Source organism: Prorops nasuta, unplaced genomic scaffold (genome assembly GCF_024137725.1).
Source record: "Prorops nasuta isolate Cenicafe-Biocafe unplaced genomic scaffold, Cenicafe_Pnas_1.2 PNAS00002, whole genome shotgun sequence".
NCBI lineage: Eukaryota > Metazoa > Arthropoda > Insecta > Hymenoptera > Bethylidae > Prorops > Prorops nasuta.
The window spans coordinates 1567535-1594069 of NW_027116799.1; the positions used below are offsets into that span (position 1 = coordinate 1567535).

A 26535-nucleotide genomic window follows, 5' to 3' on the forward strand; every position below is an offset into this window, starting at 1 on the left:
TGTTCCTGAAGAAGAGAGGCCCGCTCTAAAAGACTAGATTCCAAAAACCTCTCAAGCCGCGAATTAAAGTTGCTTAAGAGTTAAATAAACAGTGAAAAGAGCACTTTCGGTGGGCAGCTTCGTTTTCGACGTGTCTTGGTTAGCATGGAGCTGACTTCAAGGTCGTTTTTGGGTACCTGAAAAATAATCATCATTAGCGTATCTGATAGTTGATCAAAAGATTTTTTCCTTTTTTGGAAAATATTTACCTGTGTCTTCTCAGTATTTCCAATTCGACTGGACCCTCTCGAACTGCCTTGAAAAGCTCGATAACTTCTTGGTGCGTATGACCCCTCAAAATGACTCCATTCAGGGTTATTATTTCATCGCCTGAAACAAATTATTCTCACTTAAAGTCACGATCAATTCGAATCGTACACAGCTTATTGTCACGTTTTTTTTCGCATTCGTTGAACGAGTGGGTTTGTAATATCATCCATACGGTTATATACATATAAGCAACGAGGATACATTGTAAAAATTCTATTGGCGAGGTTTTCCTTCACATCCCAATAACTTTAGCAACGGGACTCACATCGGCAGGTATTTCCTTACTTTCCAACTGCAGCATCCTCGTCTGAAATTTCACCATTTATTATGGAGATGCGCACCATGCTTTTCTAGCCTAGCCTACTAAAGACTATATGCAACGATTCTTATAATTTGCCACAAAGAAATATCTAGCCTCGTCAGAATCGTACGAATTATCGACGTATTATATCCGATCGACTTTCTCCGCTTTCCGAATGTGTTACGCGTTCCTTATGGCACAAATGTAAATCGCAGCTAAGTGTTCCGCAAACTCTATGAAAATCGTATTAGAAACTCCTCGTCATAATTCTGGCTTATCGATCCGGGACGGATAAAAATTGTGATGAATTATAATAGAGTCCGATATCTACTTTACCGACGGAGGGGGAATAGGTAAAAATTAAAGTGATGGATATTTCGCTGAAGATTGATTATACGCGAGGCACGAGGGCCTTTTCAAGAGATAAAAGTGACGGAAGGATCGAATAGACAGGCTGATGTGTTATAGGTATCCCGTGGGCTGAACCGAACGGTCTTTGAGTCCTGGTAGGAGCTTATGCAATTCCAGCAGACCGCCGATCCGTTATACAAACGTGTACCAGCATGAGGAAACCGCGGCAGGCCGTTCGCGTGCTCGTAAAAAGTGTCGGATCGGTTGAAACTCGAGATCCACCTCCTGGCTCGATCGTGCAAAAATTAAATACCACGCGTGTGCGTCGGGCTCGTTCGACTGGAACGCTATAGTACAAGATGTAAAATACACTTTTTGCAGTAAATGTGGCGTAAAAAATTACCGAGAGTTCTCCGAGTAATTGAAAAATCCGTATAGGAGCGGAAAGAAGCTCGGCCGGTAAGGTAGAGTTGCTATTTGATAGCCTTAAGGTAATTTTATTCTTCTTAATCATTAGACGCGATGCTGTTTAACAGAATTAACGAGAATAATGGAAGGGAGAGCTTTTCTTAACGTGAGCTCGATTTGACGCGATCGGTCGGAATAAACGTTTGCTAAGCAACGCGTCTCTTCGCGATAACATAAATCGCTTTTACGTGCCTGGAATATTCCTAACGACCATAAGATGCACGCATAAAATGCAGCAGCGCTAAGCCCAACCACTTTGTAAATCAGAAGCAACTAATCCGCATTCATTAAGACCCTACCAAGCACTCACCCTCTCTCGAGTGTCTTGGTCGTATGTATACAGAGTGCCGAAACTCGGTCGATAAAATCGCACCTGCTACTTTAAATTGCAAACTTGCAGAATATCGGGTAATCAGAGACAAATTAGGGGAAAAATTCAACCCGTTGACCGAGCAATATCGTGAAATTTTTCTGCGCTGTCAGATGGAATGCTATCCTGGTCGCGGACACAAAAGCGCCAGGCTGACGAAAAATGAGCAAAGAGAGGCGGATAATGAATGGTGGAACGGTGGGAATGGTGAGGAGGCTGGTTTAGAAATTCACGCGGCGTTGGGTGTCGGATTAAAGATTCGAGATGTGTCCGAGGCAAAGCTCGCTGCTTGAATGCACGAGTGTGTGTATTCGTCTCTTAATCGTGGCTGTTCCTTTTCTCACCCGGGATTGTGGAGCGGGTCCTACGAGTGACACTTAAACAAGGTAACAAAAGACTCCTGAGGGATTGCGTGACTCCCCCGTGACAGGCCTCAGGCGAAAATATTCTACCGAGAGAGTCCCTTGGAATGTCTCGCTACTGAGGGATTTGCTTTACAATTGTCAATTGAATCTGTTTCAACCGAAACTTTCATTAATTTACCTTGGAAGAGTGCTTTGGACACGTCCGCCTGTCCTCCAGGGAAGACCCTCCTGACGAAGATCCCCATATCACCTCTAGGACTGTCCCTACCACCGACTACACTGAAACCCAAACTCGGTTTCCCGTATCCCTTCTCAAATTTCGCCACGTGTCTAGCCAAATAATGCTGAGCTTCCGTTATGGACTCCAAGTTGCCGGCGGCGTCCTTCGAGTCCTTGACCAAGCTGAGGAGTGGCAAAAAATCCGGCCTCTTCGTTGGCTTTTGGACAGCCTCCTCGCGGGGTTTCGTTGTTTTCTCTGGTTGCTTCGACTGGTCGATCAACGACATATTCGATAAATTCTTCGCGTTTTCCAGGTACTCGAACTCCCCAGGTAACGCTGCTGAACTGGCGTATACCTGCGGCACGGTCTCCTCGTAGGCGGTCATCAGACGTATTTTATTCCCGGTGAAGGATCTCAGGAATTCCTGAACCTCCTCCAGGGTCTCCAAAGTTCGTAGCTCCTTCCCTTCCACCTCAACGATCTCATCGCCGAGTCTCAATCTTCCATCCCTGTTAAATCACGAAATCTCATATTAATCATTCATTTTATTACTAATGTGATTTTTTTCTCAATTAAACAATGCAATAGTAGAGAAGATTTCCTCAAAAATCATTAACTTACCTATGGGCAATACCATCGTTCTCCAGCTGAATAACGACGTATCGAAGCTCGTCCAATCGTTGTTGAGCCAGTCGGATACCTAAACTCTCTTTAGGATCCTTCTTCACCAATTGGACCATTCTGCATCTCCTCACTCGTTTTGGGGGTTGAATGATGTCGGTCAAAAACTTTGTTTTATCTTTCTGTAGTCTCATTCTGTGAGGGGAAACATTCATACTCTTGGAGATACCAGCCAAGCAGCTCAAACTGTCTCCACAAACCGGAAACTGCGAATTCGCAGTGTCGTCGAAGGAAGTTTGATTGATACTGGGCAGCATTCGACCAGAACTACTTTGGTGCCATCTCAGTCCCTCGATACCTTCGTTGTTCATCATCTCTGGATTCAACATCCTGTTACAATCGTTCTCCATTGGTTTCCTATTAGGATTGACTTCCGGTTCCTGGCATTCGCTCGGGGTAGAGCTCCTGATAGGCTTCTCCAATTCCGAATCAACGACACTGCTGGTATCAGAGCTGTCCGTGCATTTTAGGCTGACCCCTTCATTTTCAGAGGCCGCTGCGGATTCCCCTCTGGGTCCATCGCTGTCGTAACCAGATTCGTTGGAGCTCACGTAATGAGACGATAATCTCTGCTCTCCACTGGGCGCCGAGTTCCTCCTGTGGTTCCTCAGTGTCGCCATCATGTCCACGTCCACTTGCAAGGAGGAAGATTCGGAAAATCTGGATTCAGCCATCCTGGAGGCCAAATCCGGTACTGCTTCCGAATGGTGATTACCATTGGTCGCTTGGAAGGACATAGGGCTGTTCCCATAAGGATTGAAGTGGACCGTATCTTCCGCGGGAAAGGCGTCTTCTATTCTCTCAAGATGACTCGGATTTAAGCTATACCTATCCTGTTCGCACCTCACGGTCGAAGGACAACGGTACTCGGCGTAAGAATTGCGACCGGGCTTTAATAGCGCTGGATCCTGATACCTGAATCTCGAAGGATTGCCAGGTCTGGGTCGTCTCCTTCCCAAGGTGGTTGTGCCGTTATAGGAATCTTCTATCTTAAGGGCTGGAAAATGTTCCTCCGATGCTGTTTTAAAGAGTCTCTCGTCCTTTTGAACGAGATTGCTATGACGTTCCTCCGGTAGAACCGATAATTTGGACCTCAAAAATGCGTAGGGGAAGTTGGACTTCTTGGCCTCTTTGAAGTCACAACTACTGCTTTTTCTCATGGTCGATTCCACTCTCGTTTGGGACGCAAAGTCGCAGGAATTGAAATTGCCAGGATTACCATTGGCTGAATAATAGATGGACGGCGTAGGATTGCGTATCGGGTCCTCGAATACGTCGTCATTCCTTATGGCTAAGTCATCGCAGGATACCGTTTTGTCCTTTCTAGCTGCTATTTGAAGATCGATCCCTTCCGAAGGATCGTCGCCTTTAACGTAGGTGGGACTCGTGTTCAGTTGACTGGTACTGCAACTCCTGAAGAGATTTTCCTTTTCAGGGCTCTTCATCAAATTCTCATCGAAATTTTGGGAGCGTCTGTTGCTCTTCGCGGAGTTGAGCATTCCAGTTGATCCCATCCTGATAAAGAATGACTTGAACGGTGATGGTGACCTGTGGGTGGATAGACGTTTCTCCAGCTTATCCATTCTTGGAGTCACGTTGTTGTTGTTATTCGCACTGAAGTCGTTATTGTTATTGTGATTGGCGCCTTCGGACCTCTCGTTAAGCGAACAGAGAGTCTCCCGGGAACCTGCCCTGCGGAACGAGTCTATCTTCTTGCTCATCCTTCGGCCCCAAACCCCTAGACTTGATCCTGCCAAGAAAAAAAAAGAAAGCAAAGTTTCACTGAAACTGCCTCGTTCCATTCGGGATACCGAAGAGTCTGCAGTATTTGCGACAAAAACTGGCGGGCTAAAAGGTTTTCTACCTCGCCAAATGGACTCGTGGTCCGTTCGTCTTCGGGAAAAGGCCAATAGAGATTTCTCATCCCGATATTTATCGCGGATTATACCTCGCCGTTATGCCGGTGAGATTTAAGAAAAATCAAACAAACAGGAATCGAACCCTCGAATAAAGGACAACGGACCATTCACCGTGCATTAGTAAAATCAATCAAATTCCTCATGAATGGAAGATTACTGATCATCTGAGTCATCCCGTAGCAGATCCAGTTTTGCGAGATGTTTCGATAAAAAGCGCACGCAGGAGTAACTGCGTCAGTGGCCAATGTGGCCGGCCATAAGGAGTCCATTGAAGGAATTTGAGGCTCGCGCAGTTAAAAGGACCGAAAATAGTTCAAGTGTGAGTGGGACCGAGACGAGAGACACTGGGACAGCAGCGAACGGGATAGAAAAAGCCTGAAAACGTGGTTCCTCGAGGTTCCGCGTATTTTCGGACTACTTTTTAGAGTGTTCACTCTGGATAACGGGCCAGGGTCCTGATGGGAATGATTGTCAGGCAGCTCAGGTATCGGGTACACGTGTTTTGCGATAACCCGACGTGCTGTACGAGCGGGACGCCGGGACTACCGGCTTATAGCCTCGTTAACCGTTCCCAATCAAGCGTCGCTTCCCTTTTTACTCCAAACGGGACAATGACACCTCGTTTGCTAATTAACGTTCACCAACTGCGACGCGTTTCCGACCAATAATTTTCTCTTTATATCCATATAATACTTCCTGCATGCTTGATTTTCATCCAATTTTTCTAACAAATCCAGTATTAGAAAGAAAAAACTTACTGGATCAGTAAAATCCTGTTTCGAGTAGTGAAACTCTATGGAACTCACATCACTTGGAAAGAAGAATTTCGAGATTATTTCTGCGAGAAAATGTAAGTGGTGTGGATGGGATAGAGAGGGGAGGGAGCGCATTCCTGCAACTGTGCAAGGTCTAATAAGGCAAACACAGACTAGGGTCTTGGCTTGATTAGTGAAAGAGCGCGATGTTTAATGATTAGCGTGTTTTGCTTGAAGTTGCCGACCAACTCGGTGTCTAGAAAAGAACTGAATCTCCCAGAGGACAAGAAGAGCAGCAGTGCATGAATTTTCAGGACGCTCGTTAGATTCGCCACCACACGTGGCAAATTCCCCCCCTCCATAATAATCTACCCATCTCAAACGTGATTTAAGCGAGACACATACTACAGATATTTCTCTAGCTTATTTACCTATCAATTTTTATCATCGATCCAATAAATAAATAATTATCGATAAATTCCATGCACAGAATAGTCGAATTCATCTTGAATTTTCAGTCTATATTCTTTACTTTATTTAGAAAGTAAATATCACTTTATCATAGAAATAAAAAAACAAAACAGTGAAAAGTCAGAGCTCTATTAGTTTTTGGTAGACCCATCGTCAATTACAGGGAACGCTCGACATTAATGGGATAACGATCTAAACAATTAACACGGTTTTCTCGTATACTTTCACATATCGAAATCGTAATAATAGCGCAACACCTGTTCAACAACTGGCCACTCATGCCTAGACTATGATAATTGGATTCATAAATAATTTTCTATTATCGAGCACACCCTATCGCTAGATATTTTACAAAGCTCCATACTGATAATTGCTCTTTATTCCGATTGGAAGAAGCCCGGTATAAATCATACTCTATTGCAGACTTTCCATTCGTTTATTATAATCGATTTATAGATACTTTATGAAAGTTAATACGTAAGTATATAGGAAGAATTCCGGATACAAATTTTTTCCCCTTTTAAATTACATTCGTTATAGAACCAATTAGTAATTTGAAGGAAATTTCATGAATATTTTGTTTATAAAGTTGTGTAAAGGAAAGAGATTTTTTTTTGTTTAGGGGAGATCAGAAATTTTAGGGTGGGCGTTGGATTTTATGGGATATTACTGTGTCGTATAATCGATCGTCGATGTTGCAAGAGTTGCATTCCTAGCACGACCACTTTTCCCATCCTCCCGAAGGAGCCCACGCTGTTTTCAATATCTCGCCTTCCTGTCACCCGAGTTACGCAGCTTTTACGATCGAACGATTATCGTTGTCCAACACAGCACATACACGCACACACGTTGCTTCTCACCTGGACAGGACCAGTTTTCGACTTCCCCCCCCCCCCCCCCGTTTATTCCCTCATCACTATTGCCATTAGTGCATCCTACCTCCAAATTCAACCAATATATTTAATTGTTATATACTTTTGTACTCATCGATAATATAAATTTCGTATTTACTAAATTTGTTTCACAAATTCTTATATTAAGAGTGTCTATACAGTTTCTTGTACTACATATTCTTTAACCACTTTTGTAATCTCAAGATTTTCTTAGGATTTCCCGTGGAGGAGAAAAGAACAATCAGTTATGGAATTAAAAGAGATTGTACGGTTGACTGAAATTCGTCAATTTTCTTCGCGAGGCTTACAAAAGAATTAATTAGAGTCAACGTCGTCGCGTGTCCTCGGGACTTTTAATAAGCTCGGCCTTCGAGCGAAATGAGACGCTGCACAGGTGGCTGGAAACTCCAACTTTCTCGTTTCGAATTTTATCCCTCCCTAGACATTCCTTCAAGAATGCTTTTGTCCAATTGAATTCGAGTTGTCTCTCAGCAATAAAATAAGTCTTCCTTAATTAACCATTTTTTACCATCGCTTAACTTGGCTCCCATTAAATTATTTTCTTATAATACGACGTTTTTAAGTTTGGTTAACAAGTTTAATTCTTCTTTATAGGGAGGGCAAGACGTTCAAAGTAACAAATGACAGCTCACCTTGCTAAACGCGAGAGCAACGTTGCGAATCGTTGCACCTCCGGTGCTAAAAACGGGAAACCAGTGACGAAATCTGGATCCATTGTCACTAACTCGAGAAAATTCCCGCAAAATTTGTCTCTCGTGAAAAAAAATTTCTTGAAAGAAGGCGTAATACCCCAAGTCGTCATATATCCGAATATCCTCTACTTACAGTATATACATATCATTACCTTGATTTATTCACTGTAGTATTTTGGAAATAAACCAGCAAGAAAACAGAAGCTATGATGTAACATAAGTAGAAAATTTACCTCTTTTCTCTGGCTCGTGCTCGATGATAAATGCCGGAACTGCGGTTACCCTTTGATAATCGGTCTCGACGACGCCATCTTGGTTCTGCGAGGGACTGAGGAAGTCACTGGCATCCCCGCAGCTCCTTCTCGCATATTTTGTGATTGGAGTCCTAAGCAAAAGAGCAACATCAGAGCTCGGCAGCTGCAGCTGACCGTTCTCCGGCATTCCGGAAGTCCCCGGTGGCTCCTCCAAGTTGCTCGGCTTCAGCGCAACGTCATCGGCGCTGTGACGTCTCGATTTTGCCAGTCGTTTAAACATTTTCAATATTTTTATCTGAAACAATGACCAAAAATCATTAATGAATTCTTATTATGGAATTATTTAATGAATAAATTGAGAAGACGCAAAATAGGAAATTAAAATATATACAGATTGTGTGTCACAGAATTAATAGTCAAGCCTCGAATCCTTATAATAAGGACGAAAGCAAGAATCTACATAAAATATTACGCAACTTGTTATAAATATTAATAATACTACAGATATTTATAAAAGTTCTTTATAGGCATGATAACGGCCGTAAAAAAAGTTTAATAACCATTTTTTCAAATTACTAATATATTTCGAGTTACATTAAAATCTGAGTAGGTGTAATTTGGTTAGGTTATAAGCTATAAAAGATATTATGTAGCTCGTCGACCGTTGAATATGAAAAATATTGAAAATAGTGTAGAAGAACTTTTTATGGATATGAGAGAAATAACAGACCATAAAGCACCAATGAATTTTTATCATATTATTTATGTTTACCAAGCTACCTAACAAGTTTGTGTAAATTATCGGTCAAAATATTATTATGTAACTTGGAAAATATTAACAATATTAAAAACTTGTAAAAGAGTTGTTTTCTCCTCTGAAAAATCGGCCCTTTTACTTGAGGCTTGCAACTCGACTATCAATTCTGAAACATCCTACGTACGATTAAAATATAACATTTTTATCAGAGCATAGCCGGTAGTTTGATGGACAATATTTTCGCGTGACACTGACCCACTGTCCGAGCGCAAGAAGAAGACTTGGCTCGGTCCGTTATAGCGTCCGCGAGTTTCCAAATACGAGTTACCGTTTAGTCCCCCCATAGTTTTTTGCATTGCCCTTGGGAAGGGCAGAAAACAGTTGGATCCCTCTTTGCCAATTGCATCCAGGATCTCAATTAAATGAATTCGATTCGTGCAGAGGATTCACCGGAGCATTTCTTACATCGTCCTTCCGTTGGCTGATTAAAAATCTCCAACTGCTTATCAGAAATAAATTTTCCAAACGCTTTGAGTTATATGCGTGACGTTTTGACGTGGAGAACACAACGATCGGAATGTCCATATTTCTCCGGGCGTTTAAACCGCGGCCAGGTGTTTCTGCACGAGGAGAAAAGGGGGGGGGAGTACGGTATTATATGGACCTTACTTTCTGGGGTCGCTGTGTTCAACGCGACCTTGAATGCTCATTAAGGCCCTTTACTCCCCCTACCCCACCCCCTTTCACATCTTTCCTCCAGCTTCCCCTTCCTTATCACCTTGTTTTTTATTCCCCCCCCCCCCCTCCCTTTCACCAAAGTACTGGCTCCAGAAAACGAAGAGAAATCGACTCGCGCGCGGTTCGTGTAAACCACCTTATCGTTTTGTAGCTCTCCGCCAGCTACCTTGTATCGTTGTACGGCAATTTCAAGCGGCACTGCCCTTGAATATTACCTCGATCCAATCTCGATGAAAAAAATAGACGAGTATAACTGAGCAATAAATATCCTGCGAATTCTATTAGCGAGCCAATTTAAAGGATTCTCCCTCTCTCTATCTGTCTCTACCTCTCTCTGTCTATATATATATATATAATATCTTTATAATATATCGGTCGCTGCAGCTATTCTTTTTTTTTATTCTCAATGCAAAAATCGTCTTTACGTCGAAGAAAAATAATTAAAGGAGGAATGCAGTACCAAGCAACGAAATCACGCGAATATCCTTGGGCATCCTTGGGGGGATGCGATATCTGTCGGTCCGGAACGGTGATAACGAGTCGAACAAATTTTATCTTGTCGCTGGCGCGGATTTATCATGGAGGGACGGCCCAGGAAGTCAATGGCGATTATTAAGTGGCCATGCTGGTACCTTAACACTCGCGTTATTGATACTTGCAGCCGGCATCTCAATGCGTAAATCAAAGCGAAATGCCAAACGTAGCTCAAGGTCGGTTCCTCGAACAAAAATATACACCATAGCACTGCTATTATTAACTCTTCAGTTATTTTTTGTTCTTTATTTTTATAGGAACGTACGATTTCAAGAGCAATTTTCTTAAAAGGTGATATTGCTGGTCGGTGAGTAGATTGCACGTTGAATGATATAATTGAAGGCTTAATTAATCGGAAATAGACGAACTCTATCACCGGGATTAGTTTTATCGATGCACCGGATCTAGGCGGCCATTATGAAGAACGTGCACTTTCGATAAAGACCGCGAGGAGTAATTAGTGCTTGCGTAATCGTCGGGGTAATCTGGAAGTTGGGCTTTTTTCTCGCTTTAACCCCGCATGAAACTGCTCCACCTCTTCCTCTCCTGCAAGCGCAGAAGAGGACGCTGTAATTTAGGCCCGATAGCTTCCAGATCGCTATCGCGCCTTATATATAGTTCGCGGCAGCTCGAATTACACGCGATATCGACTGTAATCGACAATAACCGAGACTACCCAGTCACGCTAAATTCATCTAATCTTACAACAATCTACTTCGATTACCTTTGACATTTTTTCTTCCTTTCAAATTGTATAATTTCCTCCATAAAATCACTCCTTTTCTTCCTATTAAATATACCATACCTACTTTTCTAGCCTCATCAATACTTCACGCATCGCTCCAAATGGGAAATTCCCGTTAAACATAACCTGAAAGCGAACCTTTGCTATATATATATATAGGGAATCCGTGTCGCGTTTCATGGTTTCGTGTAATCCGGGGATTAAACGAGGGTTTCTGCGAGCGATAAGGGATAACGTTTTGCTTGAAATTGAGAGAGGTGAGAATTACGCAAGGGTGCTCGAAAGCGGAGCATGCTAAGCAGCCACCAGTCAATTTGGCCAAGTTAAGAATCTCTTGGATCCGGTGAATGCGCCGTTGCACCCGCGAAATCGCAACTAACATCACGCGAACGAAAGCATTCGAAATTGCTAGCTGCTGGAATTCATTTGAAAACTTTAGAATGAAAATGAAAGTCGTTATGTTGCTCTTATGTCTTATTATTCCTATAAGTTATTATTCTTCGCATTTTTTCATTCCTATTATATATTAGTCTTCGATTTTCCTCTTTTCATTCGAGCTACGCTCGTAATTCTTTCAAGCATAAATCTATCATAGGATCCATTGAATTTCCTCCTGCATAAACAAGCAGGATGTAACTTCCGGTTTTCGATCTGGAGGAGCCGAATGATTCATTTTGCACTGCAGTGACTGTTTGTGGTCGTGCACTCACTCGTTACTAGCAAATGTGTGCGTAATTAAGTATTATCACCGTCGAGTGTAGCCATTGCTACGCTTTTCTAGAATCACTTTATCTCTGACGTTAAAACAGATAAAGTTGATCGAAAATTCTGTGATTCTATAGAAAATGAGACAACGAAAGGTATGAAATATTTCTTCGACCGTTGCCTCGTTAACTCTTCCATTTTAAATTATAGGAATTAAGGTATTCCTACGTTTTGAATTCCACCCGAAGACATTTTTTCCCATAGAAATTCTTTTAATGGGATTCTAGGCCAAGTGATATTGGGATGACAAGTGAGGAGGGTATTAAACGGAGCTGAGGTTTCAGGTGGTAGCACCGTGAGGAAATAAATTTTAAAAAAGAGTCGAGTCTCGGTGTTCGAGCTTTAAGAGTGAATATTTAGAGTGAATTCGTGTCCAAGTGAGAGATCAAGCGTGAATTAACTGTTCAACCGACGATTGAAATGATTTTAAGCGTGATCCGAGCCCTGACAGACGTAGCTCAAGGAATGGATGTCGGAAGCCGTGACTTCGCTGACTTCTTCGCATCCTCTGTACGAATAATTGGCCCTGATCGTCAACTTCGTCTCGCTCCACATGCAATATAATCTCGCAAAGAAATTTTCAAATTATCCTTCCTTATGTACACAGTACGTATTCTAAATCTCTTTTATTTTACATTTCTCATTTCTTCAACAACATATATCATAAACGTATACCGACAGACAAACTTTTTGTGGAGAGTTCAGGATCATGGATCAAGGTCCCTAAAGATATTTTCGATAAAGTTTTCACTCACGAGGCTTTATGTTAATCGGTTAGGTATAAACGGGTTTGATTGATCCCGAGGAAAACTGCAGAAGAAAAATGTGCTTGAAAGGCGGAAACCTGGCCATCTAGCCTGGCTCCACAGAGGGACCAGCCCCCCTCCCCCAATACCTTTGGGCGACAAGCGATCGACACTTGGTCATTCGTTTCACTGACTACGAGAATAATCCGACAGGACAGAATCTCTGATGAATAGTATATATAGTACATCCTATATAGATTCCAATATGTGTCTGTGTGTTACTTTTTCTAAAGAGATTTTGACGCGCATTACCGTTATCATAATGCATAATGGTGAGATGAAATAAAAGTCGATTATCTGAAATGAAAAATCACTTTTTACGGGTGCGAGCTGGAAAGAAAGATTTGGTTGATTTATCGATGCCGTTATCGTCGCTAATTACAAGTCGGGATAGTTATAGACATAAATATAAGATTGTCCGACTCATAGGAAGGCTGGCATGGCGCTTCGTTACCCTGCAAAGTAAACTAGTAGCGCGAGAGGGACAGACAGAGTCTCTTCGTACTAAGCTTAAATAATATAATATACGACAGGCTTCTATTTTTAGCCATGCTGAAAAGCAAAAGGCAAAAGCTAAACGGTCGAGCCACTCTTTGTTTGTAAACATAAATTCCTGATGGCCGTAATCGTGTTTACAAGCTCCAAGGATCCCAATTAACTTCCACTGCTTGTTTCATAAACGATAACCTTAGCCTTTGCATAATTCAGTCAGTATTTCGTGGGATTCTTCTGGAAATAAATCTCTATTACTAGCGCGAGCAGCCAAGAATAAATTTCGTAACTCGTGAAATAGTTTCTCTGGCGAATTATGTCAATCAAGGGGCTTTTAATGTTTGGATATGAAGATTGAACGGCGAATAAACTGATGCTTGATAAAGTAGTAGTATAATTTAGTCGGTCGACAAGTGAGACCTTACAAAGGGAAAATTCAGCAAACTGCAGGCCTCGTCTAGCCTATAGCTGGTGCTGGAGCAAACGAAAAAGACGTGTGCCTTTCATGAATATACGTTATACGTTCAAACTAAAACTATGCGAGACTCGTGTGGGCAGAGCTATGTTATCCACTTTGCTGAACCTATGCAATTTTCAGCTTCGGAAATCATCGATCAATCCTACAGTCTCCCATCGTCAGAAACCAAACCACACCCTCCTTTCAGTCTCTCTATTTCTCAAAGAATTTGCTAAAACTTTATATGTTGAAAATCATTCGATGAATAAGTGTGCTGGATATTTTTATTCTCAGTTGAAAAGTGATATTTGGTGCAAGTTGGAGAACGAGTCTCTCTCTCTCTCTCTCCCCCTTGATGGACAATGCGTTTGCATTGAGAGAGGCAAACCAGCCTTCGCACAGGGACTCGTTATTACACGTTTAATACACCTGTTACCATACACGTTGCGTAACATCTCCGACTCTGGACCTCGCGAGTCAAACTGGCCGCAAGAATTCCGAGGACTTTCACTCCGAAGGAGATCGAGGTGTCGCGTGCAGCTCCAATCGAAAGAGAAAGACGCGAAAAAGAGCAACAACAAATCACCGCATTACCCAGTCAAATTCACTTTTCGTCAGGCCAGTTTCGATACTTTTCACTATCAAATTTCTCCCCCTCCAAATTCCAAACCTCAACGAGAAACTACATCAACCTTGTCTTTCAACGACCTTGATGGTTCCATCGACTCTTGGAGAGCTAAAAATTGGAAAATTATATACATATAAACATATACACACACAGTTCTCTATTGGGATTGACTCTTTATCGTTCCATGGAACTTCCTTTCTTTTATTTTGACCTTGACTGTTGATTGCTTTGCACGCGAGATCAATCGGAAAAAAAAAATATATATATATGATTATAATTAAAGGGTCGAAGAGTGAGCGGTCGTCGCTCCACTTTCGCCGCCACTCGATCAGTTAAATTTTCTGTCAGAACCTTTTTCCCCGTCACTTTGACCTTGACGCTTAAGGAATAACCACAGTGGGGATTTTCACGCTTTTCACGATCGAAGCGCGGTTAGGTGGAAAACTCGTAGGTTGAAATTTATGTTAGGCCGATGGACGCAAACGATCGCGCGTAATTGCCGAGTGCGAAACGGTTAACCGAGTCAAACGTGGTCTGACGTAAGCAGAAATAGAATTCTCCATAAACAAAATGTTAAAAAAATATTCTTAAGGCTATAAAATAATGGAAGTCGATTTTCTTAATGGAGATACGGTACACCTGTTGGGATAAATTACTCGTCTAACGGGACAAAAGCGTTTTTATTCTCCTATTACCTCAACTATAATTCTATTAGTTTACTTATAGATTCTCTCATCCATGTTCCTATTTTCGAAATCATTTCATCCTTCTAAGACGTCGATCGTATTCAAATTTATAATACATTCGTATTACACTCTAATTACACACACACACACACACACTCTCTCTCTCTCTCTCTCTCTCTCTCTATTTAACATTTATTTTTTTAACTTCCTCTCGATTCCGAGAGCCAATGAAGTTTCTCTCATGCGTTTAATCGGAGTATTTTAAACGGAGAGCTCGTTTAATTCGATCAATTTGAGGATTAAGAACGACTCCTTCGCATGGATAATTCATTCGAGTAAACAGTTCAGCCGGAAAGAATCGTGAAATTACGTAAGGCGATTTGTAGGTATTCAGTAGGTGCGAGTAACACCATTCCCCTTCTCTCTGTATAGTATATACATATATATATATATATACAAATAGGAGAGAGGGATTTGTAAGGTAATTCTTTACGGAAAGAAGCCAAGGAAGTGGTGGGCTCATCCTACGCTACGAGACTCGGACCTAAATAAATAATAGAATTTAGTCAATGAACTCGTCGCGAAAGTTGAAATCGCTCCGAACACCAACCCCGATCAAATTCTCTCTCACCTTTGCGCGCGACAACCTTTCACTTTTTCCTTCCCCATTTGTCACACAACAGTATTTTCGATATTTTCACTCGCATCGTATCCGCAAAAACCACAAATCAGAGCACGACGAATTTTCATTTGACAATATCCCACCCCTTTGACTCCCGATATATGGAAATCCATCGAATAAATTTCTATCGTACCTCTATTCGATGAGTCTGTCAAGAGAGAAGATTATGAAAACATATAAACCATTCAACGCTCGAATTCAGAATATTTTTCCTCCAAATCACTTTACGCTATTTTTTCCACCGAAGAGAATTTTTTGTCTTATTATTCTTAATCACGCTCGTTGTATAAATCGAAAAAAAAAAGAGAGAGCGAGAGGGGGCAGAATATATCGAAAGGTCGAGCAAGAGGGTTGAAAGGAGCGAGTAAATGCGAGGTAAGGGAAAGTTTGGCAATGCGACAAACGTGAGACTAAAATAGAAGGAACGAAGGGACTACTGGCTATAGTTAGAACTCCTCGCAGCCAGTCAGACCAAACCCAACAGAATGCGAATTTACCCAAGAGGAATTCCTCCGACAAAATTACAAAACACACTAATCTAATATTTCACGTTCCCCTCGCGAAAGTAAATTAATTAAAAGTAATTAAATGAATAATGTATCGAGCTCGATAGATTCTCCAGTTCCTTGAATTTTTACATGATTGAATAAGTGAAAAAAAGGAGCACGGGTGAATATTTAGAAAGTGCGGCAAAAAGAAAAAACTGGAGAATAGAAGATTATGGTGAGAATAGAGGAAGGGAGATGATTTTAAATAGGGCCTTTCATAAAAATTGATGAATATAAAGGAGCCATTAAAAGCCTGGTGTGTTTTATTTTCAGCAAAATGACAGGGGTAGGGGCAGTAGAATTTCAGCGTGGCCGCGTTTGAGGTGGAAATTCATGCAAATGAAGTCGGTGAGGACACAATGTATGTGCAAAGTTGCACCAAGCATAAATACATTATAATGTACGCATACTGTAGGAAGCTGCAACTTGGAGCTGGAAACGGAACGATACGTAGGGAGGCGGCGCGGCATCGGCAACGTTATAATTAACGCCGTTATCTGCCCGTTGCCCGTGGTCCTCAAACATGGACATAAATTTTTCTCAAGATGCAACCACTACCGTTCGATCACCAAATTCCAATTGCACGGTTATCTCCGACGAATCTCGCTAACCCCAAGCAGCAAGCTTCGACTCTCGCGTGCATTCAAAAAATTCAATATTAAAATAACTGCAGGAAGTTTGAAAGTAAAACAAAATTGATCACTCTATTCTCCAGACGCATTACAATAGCTAACTCTAAATGTATTTGGAAAATCCCAAAGAAAAATAAGGAAGAAGCGCATGGCAATATTCCATTATTATACGATGATCTAAAATTGTAATTTACTACATAGGCGAGTAAATAGCATAGCATATATACGTGGCTTGGTATAGTTTTGTGGAAGTCGCGGTCGCGTCGCGAAGTGGTGGAACGCGTCGAGTCGATCCATTCGATAAATCAGCGTCCCTGGGAACGGAATATTATGAATCTTCATTCTGGAAATAACATCATCGATGGAGCACCGTTCACCGGCGTTCCTTTCTTTTTCAATGCTGTACCTGTCAACACTGAGCCAACATAATAAATTGATATCTCCGTTTTTCTAGCAAGTTCCCCGCACATTTTCTACCGGACGATTCTTCCTGTCCGCGCAGCTATTCGAGGACGTTCCCAGATTTATCGTGGTTGAACTCTCCAGCAGGTTTCATCCTGGTGGTGGGTTCGATGACTTCGATACTAGCCCTAATAATTATCAGACTCGGGAAATTCCTGTCAAAAATTCGTACGATCCTGTACATAATATTCGTAAGAAAAATGGCCAGAATTCGTATAAGAAAATATCAAATATTATATATACAATATGGAGAAACACAGATGCGCAATTATATGCAATGAGTGAATCAGGTGTGTGTAGCAGGTTCTCAATTTAAATATAGAAAAATTATTTAGTAGAACGCACGAGTTATATAATTAATATTTTGCGAAGTCGACGAAGCGAATGGAACAGGTGGAAAGATTTGGTTCCACGCGAATCTGTAGCTACAACGATTCTCTCGTCTGGTTCCCTTCACGGTCCAGTTTCCAGTTCCCTTCGACCTCTAATTTTCTCTCCCTTTCCGATGTCGGCAAAAACTTAATCGCCCGTTTCCTCTGGTAGAAGAGCAGAAGCCTTCGGAAACCAGCTTCAAAAGACGCGAGGATCGGTTCGAGAAATGGGCTAATGGGGTTCAGAGAGATCCAACATGGGAAGTGGAGGGGAAGGGATAACCAGATGGATGGATCCCTGCGTGCAAGACAAAAACCTGTATTATCAGCCGATTCCGGGGTTTCTCTCTCTCTCTCTCTCTCTCTGTACATATATACATGTACCGAAGTTTTGCATCGCTGAATTTATTTAGGCCAATCTGCCCAGTTAAATAGTCCTTAAATATATTTTTAAAAATACAATCGTTACACTCCATTATTCATTACCTCTTATGAACCATCATCAATCTGACTATAATTATCCAAGTATGCATATAATATTTCTAATTACATTCCCTTTGCTCTTCTTATTAAATTTCAAGTATCTTGATACGACTGAATCGATAGTGACAAGATTGGTGATGTCGTGGAAATTATGGGACGTTGATTAGATCGATTAAAATGTCTCAGTCGATTCGTTCCGTGGAGATTCGAGTTTGATGGATCGTTGGAAGTTGAAAAATTTGCGAGTTGAAGGATAGCCCGAGGTGTGCTTCATGCGAGGTAAGATTGGATCACCTGGAGGGTTTATACCTTCGCATACGGTAGCAATAACCATTTGAATTCATTTAGGCGAGCCGCCACTGCCGCCAGCCGGTTTTCAATGCTATAATAACGCGCCGCGGGACTCCCGAGGGACTCGCGTGTTCCCGAATGGCCCACCCCGGCTCCTTGCTTCCTGGAAGCTTCCGTTCCTCGCTCGTCCCAATCTCTGCCATCTGCTACCCCCACTTCTCAACCTCTCATTAACCCAAAAATCACCCAATTTGCTTATTTACATTCATCCTTCCCCCCATCTCACACTTTCTTCCTCCATTTTCCTCCTTTTTATTTCTCAGATTTATTATTCTATTTATTCTTATCAATCTCATTATCGCATTTAGACATATCGCTTGATCTTATCGCAGCTATTATTTATCTGAAATCTATCCGCAAATCTACCGTGCTGTTTCTAATATTTCTCAAGTGCTATATTATTATTGCTTTTAATGGCTATCCGGACTTTTGGTATATATATATATACCCGTAACTGCATGGTCTTCATTAGGATCGAGAATATCACGATACCTTTTACGTCTTGTTTCGTTGATACAGCTCGTCGAGTCCGCTAGGCCAGATTCCTGCGGTAATCAGGATGCATCAAACTCGACTTTCCAGCCTGCAAAATGGACGTTATAATTTTCAGGTTTATCGACTGGCAACATCATCCATTTCCAGTCTCATACATAGATTCATGCTAGAAAATCGATCGTTCTCGCTGCCTACCGTTAATATCCGTTTACAGATGATCGAAAGTCTACTTTTCCCCTACATAATTTTTTTTTCACTCCTTTCAGACCTACCCCCACCCCTCCTTATGTATACATAAATTACTCTCTTTGTTTTTTATAATAAATGGAGACTTCAGCACGATAATTATCCCTCGAGAGTCGATTTCTCTCGTAATAAATCTCATTTTTACGATCAACCATTCGCCCCGACTCGCATGTTTCACAATTTTACTTTTCCCACCAAGAATCCTTTACCAAGGGTTCTTTGTCCTTCGTGTATGTGTGTTTCGTAATGCAGAAGAAACTCTCGTTGCACCTTGAATCTCGATGGTCTCCTATGAAAAGTATTTTTTTATCAATTGCTAATGAAACTTTACGGAATTTCATTCGGCATTGATGAAAGATAATCGATATATCCAAGTATCAGTAAAATCTGCAAGTGGCGTAAAGAAATGTGTTAAGACCGGTAGAAAGAGGGAGAGGGGGACAGACGCATTCTTAATAATAATAATAGAAATAAATCAGCGTCGAAACTCCTAATGGAAAAGCGTAGTTGGAAGTTGACAGCCAGCTGAATCGAAGTAGATAAGGAGGAAAACGGGCGCGTGCCGGCTGACCCCTGGGGTTATCCACTTTCCACCTAGTACTTTCGAGCACGCGCGCTGCAAACAACCGATCATACTTGAAAATCTCCTATGTATCCTATTCGATAAAACTGTTGAAAAAATAAATAAATCATTGAATCAACCGGATTATTATTTGACCTCTATGGTGACATTATTCCTATGTGGAAATAATAGACAAATACAGCTACTCATCAGCGGATTTGAATGATATTGCGATTGTTCGAGGGAATAGTGGAGAAGAGCGAGTCTCTCCTTTCGACCAGTGCTGCTCTCTCTCGCAAACGCATGCACACACATCTCAAGATCTTCAATATCATAAAACTGCAGGCTCGACGCGCTCGTGTCGTTGAATAAATTTCTCGCGTTCGTGCTCGCTGTCCTGCGTGCCTTGGCGACGTGCGTGCGTGTCAGTGGACGCGCGTGCGACTCCTTGCATATACGAAAGTCGCGAACGCCCACGGCCTGATAATAAGCCTCACTCGTGATACCAACTTAGCTCTCAACAATCTTTCTAGTTACGCTGGTACATACGTACCATCCTGCTTTATGACCTTTTTCCATCGTTTTCCCGAATCATCGTTCTCTTAGGCACGATTATTACTCTCCCCCCCCCCTCCCCCTATCCTCTCCCACTCTTATCATATTCCATACAACTGTACTTTTCCATTTCTTCTTAAAAAAAAAAAAACAAATTTTGTTATGTTTCATATTCTTATTTTATTAACGTTCTAATCAGTGTAACGTGCAGTAGCAATACTTTAGGTGTATATATTCTTCTGACGAAGGATATATCAAACGTACTAGAATCCTTCGAGCCAATAAATCGAACGTTTCGCAGGGTCCGGATGGATTAAACGTGATAGTGGTGTGGATTTTCGGGGACGCAAGGAGCATACGCCGAGGCAATAAATTTTTTTCACCCACAAGATTCTATATTTACCTCGAGACTCCGAGGATCTTATCCTGGAATATTACCAAGTTTTGGTAAAGGACGAAATAAAATCAGTGAGAGGATATAGAGAGGGTTTTTAAGGGGAGAGAGAGAGAGAGGGACAGAGAGATGAGATGAGATGAGATGAGATGAGACTGCATACAGGTAAACAGGTAAAGAAAGAGAAAAGGGGGAGCAAAGTGGTAGAGATTCCTAGGAGGTGGATCTGGTTTTCACGGCAGCTCCAGGGAATCTCGAGCGTTGAATCAGGTGTACGGTAACTGGTTGGTTGGTCGGTGGTATAAGAGAACGCGCCTCGTCATCCGTTTCAACAAAGATTCTAGTTGACGGTACTACTCCCGGTCCGACAGGAGAAAAACTGCCAACAGATGCGTCCAGACGCATTTTTATCGCGACTCCCAACGCCATAATCCGTACGTACCAGGCTTATCTAAACTCGCACAAATTTCAGCCATGAGCCATCAGAGTTTCTCACTGCGCTGCCGCGATCAAACAACTTTCTATAGGTGTGTGCGCGGCGAGAAAAATATATTTCGCGACACCTGACATTTTCACGCTTGAGTCATCCTGCAAACAGCTCCAATTAAAATCCTTCCAAGCAATTAAATTTTTTCCTAATCTTTCCTTTCCATTTCCGTCCCCTCCCTCCTATACTTTATCGCAGCATTTTTCAAGGTTCTCGCGGGATTATTATTGGAGGAGAGAGAAGTTGACCGAGAGAGCGGACGGGAGGCTCTCGCCAAGTTTTCAGCATCTTCGCCGAGGCTTAGAATTCTCATCGGGAGGCTCGTCACGTCAGCCAGGAGACTTTTTCCACCCGCCCCCGCGCTTCGCCCCCTCCCCCACTCTTCGGCTCATCCTCTTCCATTCACTCACCCCTACCCATCCTTCTACTGCTACAATCTCGACCGACACAAAGCTCGAGGCGCGCGCGTGTAGTTAGAATGGATTTCGTTTGTATCGCTAAACTGCATTCCTTCGACTGTTTCCTCGTAACGTCCTTCGAGAAGTCCAACCTAAAATCCTCGCCATTCAACCCAACAAAGCGATTCATCAATCAAATCCTTTTTATGCATCTTCTTTTAACCCCCATTCCCCTGCATCGTTATACTTGACGCTGTCATTGACTAATTCTATTTCTAGAAACAGAATTTTTACTGTACATTTAATTGTAATTATAATATTTCTGAGTGATTGATTGAAAGAATAAAAAATTTGTTAGTAATCAAATCGTTAATTTACCGTGGAGTATTAAAATGGTTGAAAAGGGTAAGGCCGAGTTGGAATAATTTTGGACAATTTTTTCTGAATCTTTAAGATCCCTTCGCTCCCGGGATGCCAGTCGATATATTATCGCGACGTATCTACCGATCTCCTAACATATCCCATTTCGGAAGTCAGATTTCACCAAGACTCCCAATTGGAATTTAATTTCGCGCAATAATTGAATCATTAATTCAGCGTTTAAGTTGCGATTTACCGGAATTTATGAAAATCTTCACCGATCTCTGCACTTTTATCGTCAACTTTACTGCCAGGCGCAATCGTAAAAGTACGGAAAGTTCATCGTAAATAAAATCCTCGTCTGCTTTATAAAAAAGGACAGAGGAGGGAAGAAAATATGAAGAATAACATATGCGTGATGAAGGGAATCAGATCTGGCGAAAGGAAAGCGATAAATTTAGCGATCTTAATGGAAATCTCGTATTGTGAATTCAATTGTTTCTTTTATATCCTTCTCCCTTTTTTATCATCGATCGAATCATTAATGTAAACGTCGAAGGGGAGATTTTTGGGATTTATGAAAAGCTTTATGTGCTCGACAATTTTTATCGTTATTTTTACTGCGTGTTTGGCGTAACCGTAAAAGTCCAGCGGAGTTCATCCATCGCAATAAAATGGATTCCGTTTGTTGGTATCGTTAAACTGCATTCCTAAGGACACGTCGTTTCCTGCCGGCACGCGTGTTCCGCGTGTCCCTCGGCCCTTTCTTTTTTAGCCCCTATAGGACACGCGAAATTAACGGCGTCCGGGCGCTTTCAAGAATCTCCCCGAAAATCCCTTTTTTCCTCTCTCTCTTTCTCTCTCTCTCTCTACCTGCAGATACATTCACCAAGTTTTTTCCTTGCGTTTTTACGACGCCAAAAATGCGAGTTATCATAGAAAATGTCGTTAAAATAATCGACGAATCAATATTCTATCGAAGGTTTCGAGTTACCAATTTAGGGAGAAAGGATTTCGAAATTCTGAGTGTAAGAAGGAAGTGAGATCGAATCATAAGAGCGCCATCCATGGTTAACGATCGAGTTACCTGATGGACCCACCAGAAATCTGTTCTCGGATTTCCCGAAGACTGGATCTCTCCGAGTAACGAGGATACCAGTAAAAACAACGAACATCTCCAATGACACCGTATAGATATATCGATTCTACTCACTCCCACCTTATTTCTCAGATTCTTTATACAAATTTCATTCGACTTGTATACGCGTAGCTTAATTTTTCAAAACTTTTATCAATTTCATTAATCTCTGACCTATTGGAAATCATGAGAAAGACGTCACTTGCACTGTTATTCGTAGAAGGGATTCGAGTGGAGGATTTAATTAATGAGCGGGGAGGGTGGAGAGGACAGAATACAAAGTAGCTAATTAGTTAAGGATTATCGGAGAGATCGATCTAAGAATCAATGAGACAGCAGCCTGTCCAGGCTTGAAATAGAAGTTTATTTATATAAAATACACTTTTCCTAGCGAGATCGCCTGTGCGAGTCAAAACTGGTTGCGCTTTTTTCTTCGCTAATTAGTCGACGGTCGAATGGAAAAGGGACGAGTCCTTGCTCGACCGATAAACGCAGCGTGATCCTTCGACTGTGTCCTGTCAGCTCTCTCGAGGTTTGCGAAATCATCGCTTTTATAAATCATTTGGATAATTGAATAATGATGACTCTTCTGTTAAAATACCGGATAGGATGGAATTGAGATTGAACGAAGGCTTGGAAGAAAGGGGGGGGGGGGGGAGGAGGTGGGTTGGTAGATGAAAAAATAAAAGCTCATCAATATTTGGGAATCGTAATCGCTGTCTTGGAATGATGAATCGTACTTCTATCGAAGAAACTAGATCATTAAGCCATGCAACCTTGGACTTCTTGCCAAGTTCACTGCACCGTCCGGACGGCTAAGCTGAATATACACTCACCCCCTCCCTACTTTTCCATGCCTTCCTTCCACTTCTTCGTACATACGCACTTGTGCACGCTCGCTATCTCGCTTTTCTCTCCCCTCCCGATCCTACGCTATTCCTCTCATTCTCGACCTTCCCCTTCCTTACCCCCCCCCCCCTCCCCCCCCTCCACTCGTCCCTCTTTCCAAACGAGCGCAATATACGGTTCACCGCCAAAACATCGTACCAAAGTTTCCCCACTGTAATTTCAGAAACAATGAAGCTGAATGAATTGTCGGTGGCGAAGGAAATTTAGCGATCCCATCGAGAAAGTCGAGTTTATCTAGGGTGAAGGAGACTGCGAGGTATTTACGATGGAAAGTGTTATCAGTCGTGGAACGGTTTCATCCCGAAGAGAGGAGAAACGATGATGCGAAAAATCCCTTTGGATTGAATAATTATCCATTGGCACGTTGAAACCCTCTTTCCGTTATCTAACAAAACGTGTTCGATATTGTTTAGGAAAAATGTTGATTTAACGCTATGGGAATGAAAATAAATATTAGATAAGAACTCGTGACCGTGTTGGATAAACAGAATGTTGCTCTCTCTGAGAGGGTTGCGAGAGGGAGGGGGTAATCGTATAAGGGAGAAATCCGTAAATGGCTCGAAACGCGGTGCGATTCTCGACAGTCGAGCTACACGATCCAGGTAAAAAACTAGGATAGGCCTAGATGGCCAAGACCATTGCAGAGATCTTATATACACACATGCAATAACAAAGTTAAACCTTATACAGCTTTCAGCCACTGTCTATATATACCAAACAAACAATTTTTTTGCACTATTATTTATGCACTTTGATTCCTCCCCGAGAATTCTCACGATTTCCTCGTATTGACCCTTCAAGAAAAAATAATTTTATAAGCGTTCGCTATCTGGCATAAAACTGAACGTGCATACAAAATGTTTCTTTTCACCGCCGTGCGGTTAATAAGAACTCACGATCAGCCGGAGCAGCGTTGAGTCGAGATTACGGGACACTGAGTTTCCCGAAGGAAATCAGGATAACGCGAGTGTTCCTTTTGCCAAGCAGTGCGAGGAGGCTAACGCGCTTTCAAACGAAACTCCATGCACCATTATCGCTTTACCGCAACTCGAAAACTGCATTTCCGCCGATTACGAAAGAAGAGCGATGAAATTGCGAAATTTACGTAAATCTGCCCGAAACTATCCTGCAAGTACCTCGGAGAGACGAGCAACTGTGAATTTTAACGAGACTCTTTCTATCAGTCTACGACGAAGAAGCTAGGACGTTGTTCTCGAGAGGGTAAATAATCATTAGAAATGCTTCGCGGTCTGTCATCCCGCTCATTACGTCCTTCTAACGCAACGTAATGATAATTCTTAGTTATCATTAGGCCTGTGGACGAGTGAGGAAACGAGGGTTAATCGTTCCGAAAATTACACCACGCACGAAACCGCGCAGCCCTCGACCAAGATCACCGTTAGACGGAATTTTCCAAGTGCCACTTTTAGCCTTCTTCTTGCAGCAGCGATCCCGAGGAGGAACCTTCAGCCTCCTGTATATACGCCGTGTATACGACTAGAAAAATGTGCAGAATTGCTTTTTGGAATCCACGCTTTTCGCTTATTGTCAATGCGTTTCGCGAGAAAATCAGGAATTTCGTTGTGCGCTGGCTGTCTGGCTGATGGCTGCAGGCTGCAGGAAAAAGAGAAAGGTCGGTGAGGCATAAAATTACGGAGGACGCGAGTACTTATAATCGTCGAAGGTACATTATGGCACCGAGCACGGTCAGCGTGTCCATACGTTCGAGGCTTATTTTATTTCTGCCCGTTATATCTGCACAGGTGTTACCTTACATTGTCCAGGAGGCGGGTATCGGATGTTCCTTCGCGGCATAAGGGCGACGTTAGTGGGGACCGAATTACACGGGAAGTGCCATTTTTCCCCTTTTTTACTTCCATGTCTTCGGTCCTCCCTTATTCCTTCAACAAATTGGACAATGCTCCAGAGAAGCAGAAATATTCCTTTTTACCCTCTGGCCTCTGCCATCTCTAATCGCTCGTTTCTCCCATAAAAACTCACCGCGAGAAACCCTTAACCAAAATTATGGATCTTGACAATTTCAAATTCCAACCTTACGAGCCTGGCACCGTAATTTAAGGTTACGAAAAATTCTTTCAATGTGTTAATATATTGCATTTATATACGCCAAAATTTATTTTTAATTCTATGTAGTATGGTAAAATTACGAATGGTTTTAGGCAAAGGGAGTTTCCATTGATATGAAATAAATCCAGGAAGAGGGTGGAAAGAAATAATTTTAATTTACAAATTTATCAAGTTTATGCGCAACGGATTCTGTGGTTTCTCTTCGAAGCTCAATGGCCTCCCCTTATATCCGCTTCTTTCCACTATAGTCGATGACTGGGATCCCCTCCGGCACGAACTGGCCGCCCGCATAAAAAAGTTTCATCGCGTATCGAGAGAGCGGAAGTGGCTCGTGGCACTTCGCTGACGTATCCGCCAGGCTGGAGCTGCGATCTTTGCGGAAGTGCAGCTCGTATAATGCATTTCTTTTTTCTTTCTTTCTTATCCAATTCTACGCCGATGGGTCTCGACAAAATTGAACTGGCGGATCAATTTTATGTTTTTGGCAATTTTAGTTGACGTATAGTTGCAGTGGACGGAGATATAGGGTTAGAATGATTGAGGTCACGGAAGGACCATTGGCGTTTGATTTTCGAGGATTAAGGGGGTCGCGAAGTCGGACGTGAGAAAGTCCAAGCTCGATTGGAAGGCTCGCGATCAAATCGATTAGTAGTTCTCGCATTTCAGGGCTGATTACCGAGCTAGGTCCAATTAAGA

At 42.2% G+C, this 26535-nt stretch overlaps 1 protein-coding gene across 3 annotated transcripts in view; it reads right to left on the reverse strand.

The window, feature by feature from the left end:
• Positions 1-37: 37 nt before the first annotated feature.
• The window catches only part of LOC136777954 (uncharacterized), a 33459-nt gene continuing 6961 nt past the window's right edge, over positions 38-26535 (reverse strand). For all 3 annotated transcript variants that reach the window (XM_066734527.1, XM_066734530.1, XM_066734537.1), the window contains exons 2-6: positions 8050-8365; positions 3006-4815; positions 2343-2893; positions 249-369; positions 38-176 (exon numbers count right to left, since the gene is read on the reverse strand). In XM_066734527.1, coding sequence (XP_066590624.1) covers positions 140-176; positions 249-369; positions 2343-2893; positions 3006-4815; positions 8050-8350 — 2820 coding nt within the window. In that variant the 5' untranslated portion in view covers positions 8351-8365 and the 3' untranslated portion in view covers positions 38-139. The remainder of the gene's footprint in view (positions 177-248; positions 370-2342; positions 2894-3005; positions 4816-8049; positions 8366-26535) is intronic.